At 39.8% G+C, this 22,391-nt stretch overlaps 1 protein-coding gene across 7 annotated transcripts in view; it reads right to left on the bottom strand.

The window, feature by feature from the left end:
• Window positions 1–4,599: 4,599 nt before the first annotated feature.
• myom2b (myomesin 2b) overlaps window positions 4,600–22,391 on the bottom strand; it is a 46,684-nt gene continuing 28,892 nt past the window's right edge. For 4 of the 7 annotated variants that reach the window (XM_061666418.1, XM_061666438.1, XM_061666467.1 and 1 more), the window contains 17 exons: window positions 22,056–22,100; window positions 21,604–21,740; window positions 21,239–21,383; window positions 16,746–16,808; window positions 16,110–16,177; window positions 14,595–14,708; window positions 14,298–14,385; window positions 12,960–12,998; window positions 12,430–12,535; window positions 11,640–11,709; window positions 11,197–11,293; window positions 10,969–11,005; window positions 7,802–7,824; window positions 7,661–7,716; window positions 7,466–7,555; window positions 5,303–5,428; window positions 4,601–5,124 (listed from right to left, as the gene is read on the bottom strand). In XM_061666418.1, the coding sequence (XP_061522402.1) occupies window positions 4,912–5,124; window positions 5,303–5,428; window positions 7,466–7,555; window positions 7,661–7,716; window positions 7,802–7,824; window positions 10,969–11,005; window positions 11,197–11,293; window positions 11,640–11,709; window positions 12,430–12,535; window positions 12,960–12,998; window positions 14,298–14,385; window positions 14,595–14,708; window positions 16,110–16,177; window positions 16,746–16,808; window positions 21,239–21,383; window positions 21,604–21,740; window positions 22,056–22,100 (1,517 nt within the window). In that variant the 3' untranslated portion in view covers window positions 4,601–4,911. Of the gene's footprint in view, window positions 5,125–5,302; window positions 5,429–7,465; window positions 7,556–7,660; window positions 7,717–7,801; window positions 7,825–10,968; window positions 11,006–11,196; window positions 11,294–11,639; window positions 11,710–12,429; window positions 12,536–12,959; window positions 12,999–14,297; window positions 14,386–14,594; window positions 14,709–16,109; window positions 16,178–16,745; window positions 16,809–21,238; window positions 21,384–21,603; window positions 21,741–22,055; window positions 22,101–22,391 lie in introns of all 7 variants that reach the window. The other 3 variants (XM_061666428.1, XM_061666456.1, XM_061666475.1) reach the window with 3 other exon arrangements.

The raw sequence follows: 22,391 nt of genomic DNA, 5'->3' as shown, positions 1-22,391 counted from the left end.
AAAAAAATCAGGAAATGATCACACAGCAGATGATCAGTGAAAACATCAAAATGATTCTGATCTCTGAGGCTTTCATGCACGCATGTGTGCGCACATTCTCAATCATGTGCATTCAACGGAACACTGAAAAACAAAAACACTGCATATCTTAGAAAACAATTAATCTGTCACATTTAATATTTTAGGTTTCAGTGAAAATTATTAATTTAGTGTATTGTGAAAGTTTGTATTTAATGTAAACCATGTTCGAATGTTGGAACAAACATTAGTGTGAGCCAAAGCATTGGCGCCTGCTAACTTCATTTAGTTTGAAAGCACGATAGTGAGGTGTAGTGTTCATACACATTCACACATGCAAGCTTCACAATAGGGAGAGGTTTTTACTGTTGTTATTTAACATTTTGTAGCGTTTTCTGGTTTATCTGAGAGAAACATGTTTAAGCAGCAGCTCCTCCCGTCCCCTGTCGGGTACCGCCTTCCTGGCCAATACACTCCAGACAATAGCGCGTCGGATTCCAGAGCTGAATATTACGTCCAGTCAAGGACAGATTCCGTAATTTCACGTGTATAATGCAGATTGTTTCCCCCCCCCCAAAATTGTCAAATGTCAATAGTGCGTATTATACATAGGTATATGGGGGAAATGAAAACACTTTCACAAAATACATATCAAACTTCATGTTTTGAACATATGGGTAGAATCAAAATCATGCATTGTAAAAATGGATTATACATAGGTAAAAGGGTTTTCCAGAATTTTGAGGTGAACTTTGGGGGTGCGTATTATACATGGGTGCGCATTGTACATGAGAAATTACGGTACATGTTTTCAAACATAAATGACTTTAAACTAACTGTAACGTTACCAAAATGCAAAGTTTATTATTCTTGTCAACATCGCTCTTTCTGTCCAAGTCCACAATGCAAGCACAAATCACATTCAATTAAAGAAAATACTTTGGTCCAAGTGAAACATTTCAGTTTGGTGCCAAGCTGTAAATTTAACTTATAGTAAAATAAAAATTTTAAAAAAAATCACAACTAAAAATGTTCAACAATTTAAAAACAAATAAGTAAATGAGTGACAGCTTTGTTATCCTTTTTTCAGTGAAGTCTGGATTTTCACCTCTTTTTGCGTTTTGCACACAGCATCCAAAACAACACATCACCTCAGTATTGATCTCTCAGACCACCATCAACAGGAACACACAACATTGTTGATTGTCTCCTTGGCTGTAGTTGGTCCACTCTCTCAAAGCACCTGCTGTCCCAACAGCAAAGCGCAATCTCTCATCTTTTATTAGTAGCAGTACAAACACACGACAAAGACCACTCCTGAATCTTTCTCATCCCTCTCCTCTGTTGCTCTCTTTTCATCATCTGTAATGAAGCACAAATCTCATCAGCCATCTTTTCATCAGTGATACTTTCACTTCTTCTTGCGCTTGAGCAGCAACAGCCTTTAAATGGACTTTCCCCATTGCACGGTTGCCTCTTTTTCGACGCAAAGCAATAGTGGGCATGTAACAGCCACAATATCAGGAACACCTACAGTAATGAAGTGATTCTCAATGTGTGGTACTAGTACCACTAGTGGTTCGCCAAATAATCATGCCCATACAGTTCAGATGTTTTTAACTTAAACGAAACAAAGCAAAGGAAAGCAAATGTATTTATATAGCCATTTCATACACAAGGTAACTCAATGTGCTTTACATGATTAAAAGCATTTAAAAACAAAGAAGAAAACAGCTTATAAACATTTAAAACAAAGAGAAAAAAATAAATAAAATAAAAATACAATTAAAACTGCATACAGTGCAAGAAATATCATTTAAAAGTGGAAATGCTGGCAGCACGGTGAGCGACTGGTTAGAGCGTCTGCCTCACAATTCTGAGGTCCGGGGTTCAATCCCCGGCCCCGCCTGTGTGGAGTTTGCATGTTGTCCCCGTGCCTGCGTGGGTTTTCTCCGGGCACTCCGGTTTCCTCCCACATCCCAAAAACATGCATGGTAGGTTCATTGAAGTCTCTAAATTGCCCCTAGGTGTGAATTTGAGTGCGAATGGTTGTTTGTTTGTATGTGCCCTGCGATTGGCTGGCAACCGGTTCAGGGTGTACCCCGCCTCCTGCCCGATGATAGCTGGGATAGGCTCCAGCACAGTGAGGAGAAGCGGCTCGGAAAATCAATGGATGGATGGAAATGCTCTTGAAAGCATGGCATTGACCTGGACTTAAAAACATGTACACTTGGGGCTAACGTCACTTCTGTTGGCAACGTATTCCATTTGTGTGCAGCATAATAGCTAAATGCTGCTTGACCATGTTTGCTTTGGACTGTGTGCTCCACTATTTGACCTGAGTCTGTTGATCTCAGAGCCTTACTGGGTTTATATACCATTAGCATTTCATTCATGTATTCAGGACCTAGACCGTTTAGTGATTGATAGACCAGGAGGAGAACTTTAAAATCTATTCTAAAGCTGACTGGAAGCCAGTGTAAAGACTTTAGAATTGGAGTAATATGCTCTGACCTCTTTGTTCTGGTCAGAACCCGAGCTGCAGCATTCTGAATGAGCTGCAGCTGTTTAATGCTCTTTTTAGGGAGTCCATTCAGAAGACCATTACAATAGTCAAGTCTACTTGAGATAAAAGCATGGATGAGCTTCTCCTGGTTTGCTCAACACATGCAAGCCTTCACTCTGGATATGTTCTTCAGATGGTAGAAGGCAGTTTTAGTAATTGATTTGATATGACAGTAAGACTTAAGAACAATGCATTTACATTTAATCTTTAAGAACTGTTTGTTTTTACACTTTTTGTGGACCATTTATATAGCCTTTATGTGCAATACATATTACATTAGTTTAGTTAATGTTAATGTTCAAAGTCTGCATAATGTTACAGAGGCTTATAATATGAAATATACTTTTTAGGGAATAAAAGTTTGTCTCGAGTTTGAAGAACACACGCCACTGTATTTTAATCAGTTGCCAGTCATTATGGTGTTACATGGGGAACTGAGTTTTTGTTTTGGTGGTACTTGTAAACATTTTGAGAGCCACTGGTCTAATCGGATTCAATAGTAATATTGTTCTTAATAGTAGAACTTCTGAATAATAAAACAAGTGACGCAAACATCCCCCGTGTTGACTGCTAATCTGTCTTTTTAGTTCTATTTTCAAAACTGTTTTCTCTTTGGTTAATCATCAATGGGTGTGTATAAAGACAAACAAAATCCAAAGAAAAACAAAAAGATAGAATAATATGGACTCCTTCACATTTTCTGTGCATTGAGTTTGGTGCCATAACATTTATTTTTATTTCCAAGACTGCTCTGTTCTCTCATAAATTTCAGTGCTACAAATGAACTTCGAACCTATTCTATGCACTCTTTGATAAATGAGGGCCCTGAAGCCAAAAGTAACAGATTAGCGTGGGACCACGGGGGTGTGCCCAAGCGTGCACTGCAAATGAATGACACTTCGTCAGTCACGCATTCTGTCTCTGATTGGTTGTTTTTCTGGTTTGGTAGTGGAGTGGTTTCTTAACAACCAAGTTAGAGTTATAAATTGACGCCACTTAGAGCTAATTTTTTTCACAGATCATTTCACTCATGTACTATGGTCACAGATCACGTTTTACCGAAAGAGATTCATTCATCTTCCGTTCCACTTATCCTCACTAGCAAACACCAATTTAATTGGTCCTAGGACTAAACCACAATCTTGATGTAACTCAGTTTTGTATGTTTTGTGTCATTCTGCTTGCTGTAGCCGTCCTTTTTAGTTCCTGTTTTACAATGTCAAGCTGAATGCTGTGTTTGTTGTTTTGCAGCATTCATGGTCTTCATCTATAGGTCTCTGACAGCTTCCGTCAAAGCTGGCCATTATTGTCTTAGAAAGGACAGAATTTCTGAAAAAGCTCTTGTATGGGCTCTCCTTAGATGTACTTAATAAAGAGTCCTGTGGATATTTTTTCATCTGTTTGCCCACATATTCCCTTAAAGTCAGCATGACTTTTTGGAGGTGCCACTCCAGTGCTCACATTTATTGAATGCCAGCTGCTGTTAAAGCTCAGTATCATACTGTGCTGAAGGTGTGCTGTAAACTTTATTTGCGGATGACAGGCTTGAATAGGTAATGGTGGTCCTTATCTATTTCTTCCTGTGCTCGCGTTCACATCCTCTAGTGAACACTGGAGCGAGGTCATGACAAAGTGTGAAGATGCACCTTCAATAGGAGGAGCGGAGGCGGCGAGCCCACGTAGACGCATTGAAGACAAAGTTATGCATCAACACCTGAGATACTTCATGTATAAAACATGTCTGGTGACAAGTGAGAGTGAGCCAAGCCAGTGATCATGCGCACAGTCAGCCCTCCCTGTGGACAATGTGGACACGCCCTCCCTCCACAGGGCCACGACACAACGTGACTTGGCCCCATCTTCAAAGTGGTGCTCGGGAGGTGTGTGAAGGGCAAATTAAGACAATTCTTAATAAGGCGCATGCAAAGCATCACAAAATCATGTTCTTTTTCCTCAGGAGATTGCATGCAAAGTATATTGGGGTGGAAATTACAAACTTTTGACGTGAGTGCCAACTTGGACAGTGCTGTGTGTTCAGTTAATTAAAACAGGTCACATTTGTATTCAAGTTTGTTTTATTATGGTTCATTTGAATCAAATAATGCTGTGATGTGAATTTTTATTTGAATCATTAAAAAATGTGTCCTAATTCAAAACAACATAAGTGTTTTTCAATGTTCTTATTTTCTAAATGATCACACTTAATAGATTTTTTTAATAACAGATTTTCTGGCTCTCTAATTAATGTCACAGTGTTCGCTGTTTAATTTCAAGCAAATGTTTCGAATGAAAATGAGCACCAGTTTGCCGACGTGTTTGTGAATCTTTTAAAACCTCCTCCGAGTGGGGGTTGGACTCTTCACTCCTCTTCCGGGTGCTGCCCTGGGAGGGGTGGGGCTAGGAGCGGAGGGGGCGTGGCTAGGGGCTGGCTGGGTCATTGTTTGCGGCATCTCAATGGGCAGTTTGGGAGGGATAATTGTTTTAGCGGTCACGGTTGGCTTTGCCTCGGGGATTTTCTCACCTTGGCGGTACACGCAGACCTGAGGATCAAAAGATTCGGACTTGAAAAATGGTGAGGAAAACATGTTTCATTTTCAAGCTTGCAGGATCAAACAAGGTAAAATATTGCGGCTCGAAATCACAAAAAATATCTCATTATTAGATCCCAATATAAAAAGATCTGATAAATTCAGTGATTTGCTGTAAAGCAACACTCACCACAATATCCACAGATTCCCCTCCGTATTTGTTCTGGACAATCATGGAATATTTGCTGGAATCCTCCATGGAAACACCTCTGATTGTAAAACTGGCAAACTTGCCCTGGTCGAGGGAGACCACGTACTGAAACATGCAGACAAATATTGAAAGTGTCAACTTGGGATATTTACTCTGGCCCTCGAATAAAATAAAAAAAACAAGACGTTATAGCTGAACTGGATTTCTGGTGGTATTTGTGCACAGTAGAGGTGGAATCTCTCCTTGTGCATATCAATAAACCAACATCAGGGATCAATATTGCTGCTGTCTGAGTTGCAAGTACCGTACGTGCAGCGCGATGTGAATCTCACAATTCTCCTCTGTGTACTGTCAATGCTGCATTTCCCCATGACTAATGAAAATTATATCACGCTTTTACCATATTGCTGTTCTGCTACTTGTCGTTTCTTTGTTATGATGAAGAGTCGACGTAACACCATCAAGAATGGAGCGGAGAATGGATTGTCTTTGCTTTGTTTTAATAAACCAAGCACTGACAAGCTCATTTAATGAACGAGGAAGATGTATTCCTTGTATTAAATCTGCTGCTTGTGTTGTGTTTTTATAAAATACTCTTATAGTCTTTCATTGTATTGTTAGGTAGGCCTATGCTTAAGTTGCAAGACTATTTCTACAAATTTTCCCGACTTCACTGATAGAGATCTTGTGAACGATAAAAGATGTATTTTCCATTGTCGCAAACAGCACTCTGGCTCCCTCCCACATTGCAAAAACAGGCATGCTAGGTTATTTGAAGACTCTAAATTGTCTATAAGTGCGAATGTGAGTATGAATGGTTGTTTGTCTATAGCAGGGGTGTCAAACTCATTTTTGCTCCGGGTCACATCGTAGTTATGGTTTCCCTCGGAGGGCCGTCATGAGCGCGAACACATATACAGGAAATGTACAACTGCCTCATGTTATTACATATACACCAAAGAAATCGATGAATAACTATATTTGAAAACAGAAGCCAGTGAAAAGTTGTTAATTCAGTTTATTTTGAAATGGGGATTGGTGACAAAAATGTTTGCAATCAACGTTATATAAAAGGGAAGAGGATTTGCGATGTTATTTTCACTTGATTTGCTTTCGCGGGCCACACAAATTGATGTGGCGGACCGGATGTGGCCCCCGGGCCTTGAGTTTGACACCAGTGGTCGATAGGTACTTCACGTTTGACTGGCGAGCAGTCCAGGATGAACCCCCGCCTCTCGCTCAAACTAAACTCAGCTGGGATAAGCTCCAACTCACCGGTGACCGTAACAAGGACAAGTGATTTAGAAAATGGAATGAAATGATATCTATTATTACATAAACAGTATCATGATATCTTTAACGTTTCGAAAACATCGCAATAGTGTTGCATAGCTTCCCGGTAGGACACTTCCTTGAGTTGGATGACACTTTCATTCTGTGTGGGTTTTCACACTTAGTCAACATGTAACTACTTTCTGGATCCATACTGTATGTATGCTTCTGTCCATTTTTCCCTGCTACTTGTAGCTTCAAAAGCCTTGGTGGTCGTCATGTTGGGGGGGGGAAGCACCCCTGAGGTTTGCTAGACACATCACAAAGGACATCAGTTCTTGTTTTAGGCACATTGTTAGCAGGTGAGGGCAAACTTTCAAAACTTTCAAAGGAGCCACAGGGGATGCTGATAATGGAGAAAAAACCTCCATTGACTGACTGGGGACACATTTTAGATGTATACTACTTGGCAAGTAGGCCCCATAAGGAATGGTGTGTTTATTTTTGTTTTGTTTGAACAAGCTTATATTGTTGACCCCACCACCAAGTAGACCATGAACATGAAATGTATTCAGTTCTGATTGTTTTTCCACATCGCAGATTCTGCTCTTGAAATTATGAATTCAGAATGTGCTTGAAGATTTAAAAAACAAACAAACAATTGAAACAGCAAATATGAAAATAAAGAGGAAATAATCATAATAATAGTAATATAATAATACCGTCACAACAAAAGACAGATGTTCTAGTATGGCGCTTTCAAGTTAGCAGCAACAAACTGTTTGAATTCTTTAACAGTCCGACATAAGGGCACAGACGGTGCATGGATGCTGAAGTTCTGCTCTTTTTTTCGTCTATTTCTTATTTTACCTGATCATCACGCTCGACCTCCACACCGTTCTTTAGCCAGGCGACTTGAGGTTTGGGGTCCCCGCACACTGTGCACGTTAAACTCAGGGTCTAGCGGCATACACGAAGATTTATTAACATAATCTGACTAATACACTCCTAGTGCATTCGCACACAAATGTGATCATCACGCAAACTCAGACATCAGGACGTTACCTTCTTTTCCATAATGGTGACCACATCAGGCAGCCCTCCAATCACCTTACCACGGTCTGTTATTTAACACGAATCATGAAGCAAACTGCATTATTGTGTAAAAGGCAATACTGGGAACAGAATAAAAAGATACACACTCACTCTTTTCGGCATAAGCTTCAGCCCTAAAGAAATAAAACAGAAAAGTTGATTTTACTTTATTGTTTTTACAGTCAACAAAATCTGTCATCAAATAAAATGAAACAACAACAACAAAATATTACACTGGCAAAAATGTTTGAACTTCATTTCAACGTTTGGATCAGAAACAGTGGTCAGATGGCTCGCCGCAGGATATTCGAGCCAAAACGGCAATTACAAACCCCGATTCCAACGAAGTTGAGCCATTTTATAAAATGCAAATAAAAACAGAATACTATGATTTGCAAATCCTTTGCAAACTATATTCAATCGAATACACAACAAAGACAAGATCACTCATTTCGAATTTCATACATGCAACCTGTTCCAAAAAAGCTGGCACAGGGGCGTGTTTGCCACTGCAAGCACGTGCACTGAGAAATGTTGTTGTTAAACTGTTGGACTATTTGCTCTGCAGTTTTTCACAAAGCCCCATCCTTGCTTGTGAACAACTGAGCCTTTCGGGCATACCCCTTTTATACCCAATCATGACACTCACCTGTTTCCATTTAACGTCTTCACTTGTGGAATGTTCTGAGCGGGTCGTTTTTGGATTATTCCTCAACTTTCCTGGTCTCGTGTTGCCCCTGTCCGAGGGTTAGGATGATTTTTTTGTGAACGTGTTGCTGGTATCAAATTCAAAATTGGAGAATTTTTGAGAAAAAAAATAAATAAATCATGTTCATCAGTTTGAACATTACATATCTTGTCTTTGTAGTGTGTTGAACAGAGGGTGAAAAGGATTTGCAAATGATTGTATTGTTTTTATTGAAATTTTACACAACGTCCCAACTTAATTGGAAGGGTGGGTGAGAGGTCAGCCTCGAGACCAGATGGCTCGGTGAACTCTGCTCTCCTTGTTGTATCTTGACACTCAATAAGCAGGCAGCAGGGTGGCATTCGTTCAAGCGCATACTGGACGTAAAGTGTTACGCTTGAACGCCTCTCATTGACTGTTAATTCGAAAAAGGATTGAGGTGGTTTCCAATGTGCTTTTTGTTATTATTGTTTTCGATATTTTCTAATGGATGTGAAAAGTCTAACGTGTAGCTTGTGTGTTACTGTCAAGCGGTCAGAATTTTGGACTGCTTGATTTTTGGCTGATTTTAAAATACAACTTGATCCAGAATCACACACAAATACAACCCCAATTCGAATGAAGTTGGGACATCGTGTTAAACATAAATAAAAACAGAATACAACGATTTGCAAATCATGTTCGACCTATACTTAATTGAATACACTACAAAGACAAGATATTTAATGTTCAAACTGATCAACTTTATTGTTTTTAGCCAATAATCATTAACTTAGAATTTTATGGCTGCATCACGTTCCAAAAAAGATGGGACGGGGTCATGTTTACCACTGTGTTACATCACCTTTTCTTTTAACAACATTCAATAAACGTTTGGGAACTGAGGACACTAATTGTTTTGTAGGTGGAATTCTTTCCCATTCTTGCTTGATGTACAGCTTCAGCTGTTCAACAGTCCGGGGTCTCCGTTGTCGTATTTTACGCTTCATAATGCGCCACACATTTTCAATGGGAGACAGGTCTGGACTGCAGGCAGGCCAGTACAGTACCCGAACTCTTTTACTACGAAGCCACGCTGTTGTAACACGTGCAGAATGTGGTTTGGCATTGTCTTTCTGAAATAAGCAGGGGCGTCCATGAAAAAGACGTTGCTTGGATGGCAGCATATGTTTCTCCAAAACCTGTATGTACCTTTCAGCATTAATGGTGCATTCACAGATCTGTAAGTTACCCATGCCATTGGCACTAACACAGCCCCATACCATCACAGATGCTAGCTATTGAACTTTGCGTCCATAACAGTCGGAAGGTTATTTTCCTCTTTGGCCCAGAGGACAGGACGTCCACAATTTGCAAAAACAATTTGAAATGTGGACTCGTCGGACCACAGAACACTTTTCCACTTTGCATCAGTTCATCTTAGATGAGCTCTGGCCCAGAGAAGCCGGCGGCGTTTCTGGGTGTTGTTGAGAAATGGCTTTTGCTTTGCGTAGTCGAGTTTTAAGTTGCACTTACGGATGTAGCGCCGAACTGTATTTACTGACATTGGTTTTCTGAAGTGTTCCTGAGCCCGTGCGGTGATATCCTTTACACATTGATGTCGGTTTTTGATGTAGTGCCGCCTGAGGGATCGTAGATGATGAAATTCCTAAATTCCTTGCAATTGTACGTTGAGGAACATTGTCCTTAAACTGTTCGACTATTTTCTCACGCACTTGTTCACAAAGAGGTGAACCTCGCCCCATCTTTGCTTGTGAATGACTGAGCAATTCAGGGAAGCTCCTTTTATACCCAATCATGGCACCCACCTGTTCCCAATTAGCCTGTTCACCTGTGGGATGTTCCAAACAGGTGTTTGATGAGCATTCCTCAACTTTCTCAGTCCTTTTTGCCACCTGTTCCAACTTTTTTGGAACGTGTTGCAGCCATAAAATTCTAAGTTAATGATTATTTGCTAAAAACAATAAAGTTGATCAGTTTGAACATTAAATATCTTGTCTTTGTCGTGTATTCAATGAAATATAGGTCGAACATGATTTGCAAATCATTGTATTCTGTTTTTATTTCTGTTTAACACAATGTCCCAACTTCATTGGAATTGGGGTTGTAGACAAGCAGCTCTGGTACTGTATACTAATATTCTGTGGTAGAGAGTCAACTTCTTACTTCCTCTAGGCAAACACAGCACAACAGCTACATGCTGCGTGTGTAGCACCTTCTAAAATAGCCTGCAGTCTATTTACTACATTTCTCCTCAAAATATTTTCAGAAACTCATTTTCTGGTGTACATTCTGTAGTTCTTTTATTCATATTTGGCTACAATTTTGTGAGCAGCCAGGACCACTGCTCTATCGCTACATTGCAAAAAGTCACATTTTCTATTCTGTTTCTCATCATTATTTCCTCTTTTCCATTACTGTTTTTTGAGAGACTATGACTGCTATTTTAAGTTTAAGTCGCTAGCTTTGCTGTTACTTTGGTTTCTAAACTCCCCGTCTGGCTTATCCTAACAAATTGTAAAACCAAATTTCTATAAACTATGCTAATTCGAGCCCATGCAGTGGTATTGATTTGAGAGTTAAGACTTACTTGAGTTTCTGGAACTCGGCGCATGCCTTATCATAAACTGGAAAAGACAAAAGACTGAATTTGACTGTTATCATCATAAAACTCACCCTTTATGTGCAACAGCCACACTTAAGTAAACGCCAGTTTAACAAATGTATTTTATCACTGATATTTTGAGATGTTTACAAACGTACCCCAATATTGTGTTGTGAAGCTTTAAATAAACGAGAGACACAAAGGATGACCGACCTTCACCGCTGAGGTCCAAAGTGCGCTTGTGTGAGTCTTCAGGGTCAGTGATCACGATCGAGTACTTCCCTTTGTCCTTCTCACTTGGCTCTATCACCTTAACATCAATAAGTCCATTAAGCCACTTGTCAACACTAACCCAGTCAGCAGTGTCCGTCTATTTAATTTTACATGCCAGCCTATAAATCATGCTTATTTCATCTGAAAAGTAATTACAATATGACACTTTCTGGCACAGGGTGAAAAAGAAGATACCGTTCAATTAATTAACTTTAATGACTGTAACTTTTTATTTTTTCATTTTTTGTAGTGAATTTTAATTACTGGTCCATTCTAAATGGGATCGGTTTCATTCAACTAAAGGTCGCCCTTCTATCACCTCTGCATTCACATGCAAATCACCCAGTGAGGGATGCACCAAAATGTACAGGAGAATCTCGTACCTCCATTGTTGCCATAGCAGGGGTTCCTCCTATCACAATCTTGTCACTGTGGCAGAGTTTTTTCTCACTGCTGATGTGGGGAGGCAGGGATTATTACGGTGTGCACATTTATGCAATTATTGTTTACATGAGAGTGTGTACTTCCTACTTTTGAGGTAATGGAAAATCATGTTTACATGCCAGCCTGATGTTACGCCTAGGGATACCAATTTCTCTGTCCCTTGCTATCTGTCACTCGCTCTCACCTGCACTCACAGAAGGCGTGAGCAGAGGTTACAACTCTCATCTCCGTAATTTGGGTTCTGTGAATAATTAAACAACCTCAAAAGCCGCCGCTAACCCCTGTCACCTTTCTGCCTACCTCCCTCTTCAGCCTTTAGCTTCCCGCAGGCCTTCTCCCTGCATGTTCTCTATACACCTGTTTGCGCATTTCGATCTCTAGGGGCCCATGGAGTGCTTTTAAGAGCAGAAATGTCTGCGCTTCTTCATGGGAAATAATAGGGTGTGATTTTTGTCACAAAAAGGGCCAATTTTGCTGCAATAACAAGGATAATGAAAGCACTTGCAACAGCCATCCCAAAGCGTATTGTTTTTGCCTCGCCTTGAGAGGAGAAGCCAAACAACGTTGTGCTTTGCGGTCATCATGTTTGCAGGCAGGCTTAAAATAATCACCCCTCCCCTTGCACTTAGCACGTTCTGTTTTGATTATTTTTGTTATCGAGGTAAGCAGTAATTGCCCGTGACTGCACGGGCTTAGCGGTGAGAGGTGTACGCCGGAATGACGCCTTACCCGTGGTACCAGACGATGTTCATCTCTGAAGTGTAATACTTCATGGGACACTGCAGCTGGATGCCGGTGGCTGTGCAGTGGATCACCAGCTCATGTGCGCTCACTCCTGAGGGCGATGATGGAGGTGGGAGAGGGTTGCACACAGGTCACTTTCAAAAACCACAAGGACCACTTTTGAACTGGTGAGAGTCACCGGGCCCCTTTCCCCAACATCAGGGCGAGTGTAATTTGATTTCTGTCTCCATGCAAGAAGAGCTGCATGACTACAGGAGAACAGATTTGTCTTTTTTTTTTCTCTCCATTGATCCTCCAATGGTGAAGCATTGGTGCGACCATCTCGTCTTAAATTGTAGGCTATACATGAATAAACATTGAAAATAGGCGACGTTGGAGGGTGTGTGCCAAGCTGTTCAGGTAGAAAGGCTTAGTGTACGTTGTGTATTTGAACTTATTATGTTATAACGTATTCTACTCATTATAATATAGCTACAAAAGGTTTTTGAATGTGTGTGAATAGGGAAGCCACCTACCAGCCAGTCGGGTGATCTGGTTAATGGCCTCTTCGAAAACTACAAAATAAGACACACAAATGAAGAAGCTTTAAATTCAGTGGGGCGCTGCTTATATAAATCAATGTTCAATGTTAAGACATTGAATGAAAAGGGTATAATTAGAACTCTCAGACAAAGTACTTAGGAAAATCTGTTGCCATGTGGTTTAAAAAAAGGAAAATTGCTAAGCGTTGTTAATAAGCACTCAATAGCACTCTATGACATTGTATGAAGAAAAAACATAAAGCAATGACATAAATGAATACTGTAGAATGTAAATAAAATTAAACAGCTTTTTTTCCCGATTCTTTTTGCTTCAATTCAATGGACATTGTGCCTCTGCTTCTGGTGTGTGTGTGTGTGTGTGTTGACCACCTGGGGGCAGTATAACACACATACAGATAGACGCGAGACAATTTACGGAGACGGTCTCAGCTCCTCATTAAGCCGAATAACATTAGTCGTTCTTCACAAAGGATAAAGAATATGTGCCTGTGAGTATTGTGACATGATCTGTCTATATGTGTTGCTCCACTGTTTGTGTTCAATATCCATTGCTTAAAGGCTTATAACACGCTGACAATGATGCTATTCATTCTATGGTATTGAATTTTATGTGTTATCTGTTAAGCTAGCAGACGTTGGGATGTGATTATGTGGTCATTTTAAATACATACTGTGTAATTCTCTTGGTTTTATATTTAGGTTTGACGGTAAACTAAACTGGGAGCGGCATTGACCAGCTTGAAGTCTGAATTGTTGACGAACTGCACACAACCTGCTGATTGTTGTGAAGTGAGTCCAGTCGAGTTCACCAGCTACCGTAACGCGATTGTATCTCAAATTTCCGCTCTCAAGTTAAAGTGAAAAAAATCGGTCCGAGCGACGTTTCGTATCTCGAAAAACTCCTAAGTCGGGTCACTCGTGTCTCAAGGCGCCACTGGAGTGTTAAACGGCACCTCTCTGGAACCTCATGACATTGCGCAGTAAAATATGTCACACAGACCCTTACACACAGTATAGCACAGTATAGTAATAGCAATAGTAATATATGGTAATAATAAAAGAAATACTCAGAAATAAGCCTGTGGGCAAAACAAGCTGTCGCATCTAATTATTTTTATACAGCAGTTAAAGGTTACAGGATTTGAAATGTAATGGCATTTGAAGTGGATAGCACAAGCAGTTGTGTTGCTTACGTAAACATGGTGTCCTTCACCCACGTTTTAATGAGAAAACTAGATTTCACATAGTTTGTGGATTATTCTTGATTCTTGCTCTCATCTATCAATTTAGTAAGTCATTTAGTTTGTTTACCTTTTCCTGAAACGTCAATTTGGCTGATATCCTTTCCTCTATCATCGCTGATGGCGGCCTTGTAAATCCCCGATGTTTTCAGAGAAAACTGGGGAAAAGAAGCGGGAAATAAATAATGAGAGACGAAGTTTATTTGACATTTTCAAAATATCTTAAAATGAACCTTAATTGAATGAATTCATCTCCAGTATACATCTCTCTATGCTGCGTATAGCTGCTGCTTTCTTTTGCGCCAGTAGCAGTGGGATTGTATTGAGCGAAAGATTTGGAACACCCACAGGAAGAAAATGAAGTTACCAGTTTAATTGCCAGTTTACAGACTCCTGAAGCCAAATCGGGCTTCACATCAGGGATTATTTCTGTGTCTTCTCTGAACCAGTGGAACTCGGATTCTTTCTTCAAGTTAGCAACCTACAGTGAAAAACACAACATGCAGAAACATACAGTGTTCAGCATATGCATGGGCATGATAAAGCCCTGTGTCCATTTTTGTTTTGTAAATGTGGAATTTGATCGTTCGGATGTTGATGTATAATGTTATGTTGCGGAGCGAGCGTGGAGGAAACCAGCAAAGCGCTTAAATTATTTCGGCAATACAGTAGTTGGCGTACTAAATCCAAAAAAAAAAAAGGTTTATGTCTGACAATTGCTAAGTTTATTGTAAATAATGTAAAACAGTGCTGTAAATAATTAGAAAAACATACAATGTTGGAGATTGAACGGAGTGAGGCACAACAGGCTGGCGAAGTTAGTGCGCCGATGTGTCCGCATCCAGGCTTTGTTCGAGCTGGCTGCCAGAGCGAACGCTTTCAGCAAAATCTCTAGAATGCATTCAAATATTGACATCCTAATATATAGTTCTCCACAATCTGCATCGACAGTAGATGCCGCAATCATGTTGGTGTAGCTGGTTTGAATGCCAACATGTTTGGCTCATTGCGAGAGGCTCGCTATTACAGTACTGTATTTTCTTTTATTGTACTCATTATAATTCCTCAAGGGGAAATTCAGCTCACACTCTGCTGCACACCACAAAGAATGTAATTAATAAAGAATGAATAATTGATTGTTAACTTAATAATAAGCAATAAAAGAGAATGGATCGCTAAAAAAGAAGCAGGTTTGGTCTATTTTCCTTTTTTCTTTTTGAACAGCTTCTAAATGTTTAATCATCAGTCTAATGTTCTGTATTACTTCCATTAAGCCACCATTCTAAGTCACTTTTGATGTGAAGCACCTTATCTTCCTTTGGAACAATTGAAAGCTATAAGTGTTACACTCCCATTTAAAATGTATGGTGGGTAAAAGAACTACTATAACGCCGACATAAATCTGTTCCTAATGCTTTTGATGGAGCCAAGCTCAGACTGTATAACTTAGTGATCATTTTAAATTTAGCAAGTGTGTAAGTTCAACATATGTTCATGAAGAGTCACTTCGGGCTGTCTTTTCACCATACGGAGTTGTGGCCTGCAGTTAGTCAACTTAAATAATGTAGGGTTGCGTATTTATCTCAGACAATAACTACATTTTTGCAGCATCTTAACAAGTCGCTTATGCAGTACCTGCAGAGATGCTCGTCACGTGCACACATTCTTTCAATTGTGTTGTTGTTATTTTCTTCCCATTATTCACAAAGTCAAACTCTCAGCAGCCTCGTTTTGGTGAGTCTGTGCCTGGACAGACTCACCAAATGAAAGACCTTTATTTCCTGCAACCGCTCTGGGCCGAATGGCTAATTCGCGATCCACAAGTGAGCCTTCTGTTTGTTTTGAGTGCAAATGTTCAATAATTGAGCTTGGCTGCATTTACCTTGCACACTAGTGTGACTGAGCAGTCGTCTCCCACGTGAAGGGACAAGAACTCGCTGAAGTGGGGGCCTGTTGTAGAGCAATGGGACACAAAAACACAAATGAAACATAATTACGTTTAACTACTTGTGGACCTTTATTGCCTCAGCTGTTGGAAGAGCCTTGTGAATAATTTAGCAGTAATTTTACATGCTTGTGAGCAAACCTTTCTGTGATATTGAAATATTCATAAATGCCGGTCACATCATTAGGTACACCTGTACATTCTAATGAAAGCAACTATATATTATTATTATATACTTTATAATATGATGGTGGTGGAACTGCATCATACTAAGGGGTATTTAAAATGCTGCCAAAATAATAGGATCCCCTTTTGTGTTGGATCTCACTAGCAGAATATGTGTACCTAATACACGGCATGCTCTCCTATGAATAGCTTTACACATAACTAATTATGTAGAATTAAATCTAGGTTCTGGCTTCCGCTCTCTTTTGAAGACTGTTTAGGCTGGTTTATTTCTTTTTTGTGTGAAATGAATGAGTAACCCTCCTCCACCTGGCAAACAGAATTCTGGCAGGTTTGGTTATAGGTGAAGTATGGTGCTCATAGAATGTAATGTTGTGTGTTTCTTACCCTCCTTGACTCTGACGTACTCTCTCCTTTGGTATTCGGCTTCAGCCAGCGCAGCCTTGAAAGCTACACATGGGGAACACGCGCGCACACACACACACACACACACACAGACAAAGAATACTTTAAATTAGCTGGCAGGAATTTCTATGCATTCCTTTAATAATGTACAGAGGTTTAGAACAGTGTTTCCCATTAACCTAAGGCACATACAGTATGTTACATAAGAAAAATACCAAATATCAAATGAATATTATTACAAAAAGCATATCTACTCATCTCAATTTACTACTACTTACTTACGTGCCCTCTACCACGTAGTGCAGTGATTCTTAAAGTGTGGTACGAGTTCCACTGGAGGTATGTGGGCACCCTCTACTGGTATGCAAAAGAATCACCGCCCAAGTATATTTCAGTTGTATTTAACTTTTGAGTTCAATACATTTGAATTAAATCTTTAAGAAATGTTTGCGTTAAAATATTCAGTTAGATAAAAAATATATATATTTTACTTTAACCTGCAATAAATTTTAATTGAATCGTTATTCAAGTACAGTTTTTATTCCCTATACATAAGCAGAGTGTTAATGTTCAAACAGCCTAATGTTACGGTGTCTTATAATAATATTGAACATACTTTTTAGGAATTAAAACATTTTGTTGAACAACTAGGCCTTCTATGTTACCTTTTTAATGCTGGTCATTGTTGTGGTACTTGGAGAGCTAAGTATTTTTTTAGGTGGTACTTGGTGTAAAATGTTTGAGAATGACTGCTCTAGTGCAAGAGCTTTTGATTAATCTGCTAGTCATTATACATCAATAATATAGATCAGTGGATCTTGAACTTTTAAACCCAAGTACCACCTCAAAAAATACTTTAAAGCTCTCCAACAACCAACATAATAATAAACATTAAAATATAGTAACACAGTAGGAACAAGTGTTCATTAAAAACAAGGCATAGGTTTTATTCTTGAACAGTACATTTAATATTTTTGTTAGTCACTGTAACATTAAACACAGTTTGAACATCAAGACTGTGCCTAGATATAACTAAATAAAAAAAAAATACTTAATTAATGATTCAATTAAAAATATATTGCACATAAAAGCCTTATAAAAATTGCTTGACATTATCGTAAATAATTCATTAAGAACAAATTTATTGCAAGTTAAATACAACTGAATTCTACTTAACCAATATGCTGTGTTGGATTTTCTTTTTTTAAAGAGTTGAAGCCACTGAAGTCACTGATGGTGTAGCGGTACACTCGCCTGACTTTGGTGCAGGCAGCGCGGGTTCAGTTCCCACTCAGTGACGGTGTGAATGTGAGTGCGAATGGTTGTCCGTGTCTATATGTGCCCTGCGACTGACTGGCGACCAGTTCAGGGTGTAGTCCGCCTTTCGCCCGAAGTCAGCTGGGATAGGCTCCAGCGCCCCGCGACCCTAACCAGGATAAGCGGTGTTGAACATGGATGGATGGAAGCCACTGAAACTTTATGCAGTGTTTAAACATTTCATTCAGTGATTCTTTCACATACCACTAGAGGGAGCCCACGTACCACTGGTACCACACTTGTAATCAATGATACACGTAGATGAACAAAGATACATTATTTGTAGTAATAAATAATCATTTTTGGACCAATTCAGAGAAAATGGTAATTTCCCCCGGAACACCCGATGATCTCTCATGACACATCACTGTGCATTGGGAATCACTGGTTTAGAAAACATCCATCCATCCATCCATTTTCAACACCGCTTATCCTGGTTAGGGTCAGCGGACCACACCCTGAACTGGTCGCCAGTCAGTCGCAGGGCACATATAGACACGGACAACCATTCGCACTCACATTCACACCGTCACTGAGTGGGAACTGAACCCGCGCTGCCTGCACCAAAGTCAGGCGAGTGTACCACGACAGGTTTATAAAACAATCCAGTTAAAACAAATTATCGTTTATATATATTACATACAACCCCAATTCCAATGAAGTTGGGACGTTGTATTAAACATAAATAAAAACAGAATATAATGCTTTGCAAATCATGTTCAACCTATATTTAATTGAATACACTACAAAGACGAAATATTTAATATTCAAACTGACAAACTTTATTGTTTTTAGCAAATAATCATTAACTTTGAATTTTATGGGTGCAACACGTTCCAAAGAAGCTGGGACAGGTGGCAAAAAAGACTGAGAAAGTTGAGGAATGCTCGTCAAACACCTGCTTGGAACATCCCACAGGTGAACAGGCTAATTGGGAACAGGTGGGTGCCATGATTGGGCATAAAAGGAGCTTCCCTGAATTGCTCAGTCATTCACAAGCACAGATGGGGCGAGCTTCACCTCTTTGTGAACAAGTGCGTGAGAAAATAGTCGAACAGTTTAAGGACAATGTTCCTCAACGTACAATTGCAAGGAATTTAGGAATTTCATCATCTACGGTCCATAATATCATCAAAAGGTTCAGAGAATATGGAGAAATCACTGCATGTAAGCGGCAAGGCCGAAACCAACAGTGAATGCCGTGACCTTCGATCCCTCAGGCGGCACGGCATCAAAAACCGACATCAATGTGTAAAGGATATCACCGCACGGGCTCAGGAACACTTCGGAAAACCAATGTCAGTAAATACAGTTCGGCGCTACATCTGTAAGTGCAACTTGAAACTCTACTATGAAAAGCAAACGCCATTTCTCAACAACAGCCAGAAAGGCCGCCGGCTTCTCTGGGCCCGAGCTCATCGAAGATGGACTGATGCAAAGTGGAAAAGTGTTCTGTGGTCCGACGAGTCCACATTTCAAATTGTTTTTGGAAATTGTGGACGTCGTGTCCTTTGGGCCAAAGAGGAAAAGAACCATCCGGACTGTTATGGACGCAAAGTTCAAAAGCCAACATCTGTGATGGTATGGGGCTGTGTTAGTGCCAATGGCATGGGTAACTTGCACATCTGTGAAGGCACCATTCATGCTGAACGGTACATACACTTCCAAGCAACGTCTTTTTCATGGACGCCCCTGCTTATTTCAGCCAGACAATGCCAAACCACATTCTGCACGTGTTACAACAGCGTGGCTTCGTAGTAAAAGAGTGCAGGTACTAGACTGGCGTGCCTGCAGTCCAGACGTGTCTCCCATTGAAAATGTGTGGCGTATTATGAAGCAAGAATGGGCAAGAATTCCACCGGCAAAGCTTCAACAATTAGTGTCCTCAGTTCCCAAACGTTTATTGAATTACACAGTGGTAAACATGACCCTGTCCCAGCTTTTTTGGAACGTGTTGCAGCCATTAAATTTAAATTCTAAGATAATGATTATTTGCTCAAAACAATCAAGTTTGTCAGTTTGAACATTAAATATCTTGTCTTTGTAGTGTATTCAATTAAATTGAACATGATTTGCAAATCATTGTATTCTATTTTTATTTATGTTTAACACAATGTCCCAACTTTATTGGAATTGGGGTTGTATTATAGTTTAACCCCATCAAAAAATAAATAAATAATAAAGATAGAAATGTACGAACATAAATAACTACAATGAATCCGACCAAGGATCCTCCAATTATTTATGACACTGTGTACCATAATTTTTCCAAATAGTGGATTGGACATTTATTCGCTGCACATAATATCATCATCATCATCATCATCACTGCACAGAAAACTAATTTCCAAAATTTGGTACGAGTCCTCCCTATGATTCATCTGAGAGACTGTTTTCATGTCCCTAGAGGTGCTGCTGTTTAAATTAGCAGCGGAGTTCAAATGGGCTGAACAGTAAAGTCTTGCTCATCTGTGAACAATAGTGCCTATGAACTGAGGTAATTACAGGTAGGCCTGCTTGACTTTCCTAATGAAAAAGGGCATTATTTATTTGTCTTAAGTGGATGACACACCCACCAATAAATCCGACGGAAAGAAAGTATTTGAGGAATTATGGTATGTGCAGCATAGATATGATATTTACCGCAACTTTTATTGAGCCAGGCAGAGCCGGCTCACCCATGAGGCAAAATAAGCACATTCTAAGGGTGCCGCGGCCTCAAAGTGACATCACAAAATCGGGACAAGAAAAATAAAATAATTGTCATTTAGTAAGCTCACTGTTTCCAAGCCTTTATTGAGTAAAGGCAACGTTAGGAAATATATACTCACATGGAGCGTGACTTATTTTGTTGAATAAATGACAACAGGTTTATTGTAGCTTCTGCCAGCTAATATCATCATCAAATCATTGTTCTGCCTTTTACTATAGGCTTAGATAGAAGAAAGATATATTTGTAAACAATAAATGGTCATTTTTGGACCAATTGGATCATTTCCAGCTGCAGCCCTGGTTGAGAATCACTGTCATAAGACTAACAAACATCAACAAAAAAACATTGCTCATGGTTCATTCTTTTGCGGGCATTCACATAGGAGGGTTCTCAAACTACACTATTGTCTTCAACTGCATCTCGTGAGTCGGCAGGCTCCTCTTACCATCTCCAATGAGAACCAGCGAGCTCTGTGCTTTGCCACCTCCATCTGTAATCTGACAGGTGTATGTCCCTTCATTCTCTTCAGTAAAGTGGTCCATGATCAACTCAATGACGCCTGTAGACACGTCATGGCCCATCTTGATGGACTGCAAAGAGGCAAAAGAAAACTGCTTTATGATACAGTTAGCTAAATAATGTAATACTCTTCTGAAATTGTTTTGTGACTATAGCCCTCAGAGATCTTTGTTATTTTGCTTCCATACAAAATGGAGCTAACAGAATCATCCTCATACTGCATTGCTATTTCTTTCATACTTTTGCTCCATCTTTTTAAAACATATTTTCATGAACTAAACTGCATCTTACATCAGCTCCAGACAGTTCCTTGTCGTTGACAAAGAATTTGTAGTTGACGTTAGGGGAAATCTCTTCCGCCTGCAGCCAGAACCTCATTCTGCCTCTCTCCAAAATTTTATAGGCCAACTCTGACTTCAGTGGGATGACTAGAAAAAAAAGGAACAACATTCAAAAGAGGTTACAAAATAAAAAGAAGCTTCACTTCATTCTTTCTTTGGCACTTGGGCCCGAGGACAGTGTCTCTCAGCAGTCATAGGAGAGCAGGGGAGGGGAGTCAGATGAGGTGCAGCAGTGAATAGTGGTTAGGCAGGTGATGCAAAAACAGGTAAGGGGATCCAACAAGAGAATTGTTTCAGAATTAAGACACCAAAGTAGAGAAGGGGTAGAGGACAGGTAAAAAGCATAGGATGAGTGACTGAGACGGATTAAAGACATTAAAGGAGTCTGCCAACGGTACCTACTTGGGTGCCTGACGTCATAGCTGAGTGCCACCAGCTTTTTCATCTCTGAAACACAAATACTTTACTTGTATATCTTGCTGTGGTCTAAAACCTTCAAAACATACAGTAATCTATCAATATAATTCTATAACGAAAGGCTTCGGTGAGCATTCATACAGAAAGTGTCACACCTGTTTACTGCTTTGTGGGGATTTTTGTTGTGCATTTCGAAAGGCATAAATATAAATCTTGGAAAAATGTTCCATTGTTGCAAAATATCGATCTGTGATGTTGTCAGCAGTTGTTATGCCCATTGTTCTCTCGTGTCTCCCCTGGCTGCTCAACCTCTCTCTTCTG

Source organism: Phycodurus eques, chromosome 2 (assembly GCF_024500275.1).
Source record: "Phycodurus eques isolate BA_2022a chromosome 2, UOR_Pequ_1.1, whole genome shotgun sequence".
NCBI lineage: Eukaryota > Metazoa > Chordata > Actinopteri > Syngnathiformes > Syngnathidae > Phycodurus > Phycodurus eques.
Note: the sequence above shows the minus strand (reverse complement) of the source record. Positions and strands in the feature narration are given on the sequence as shown.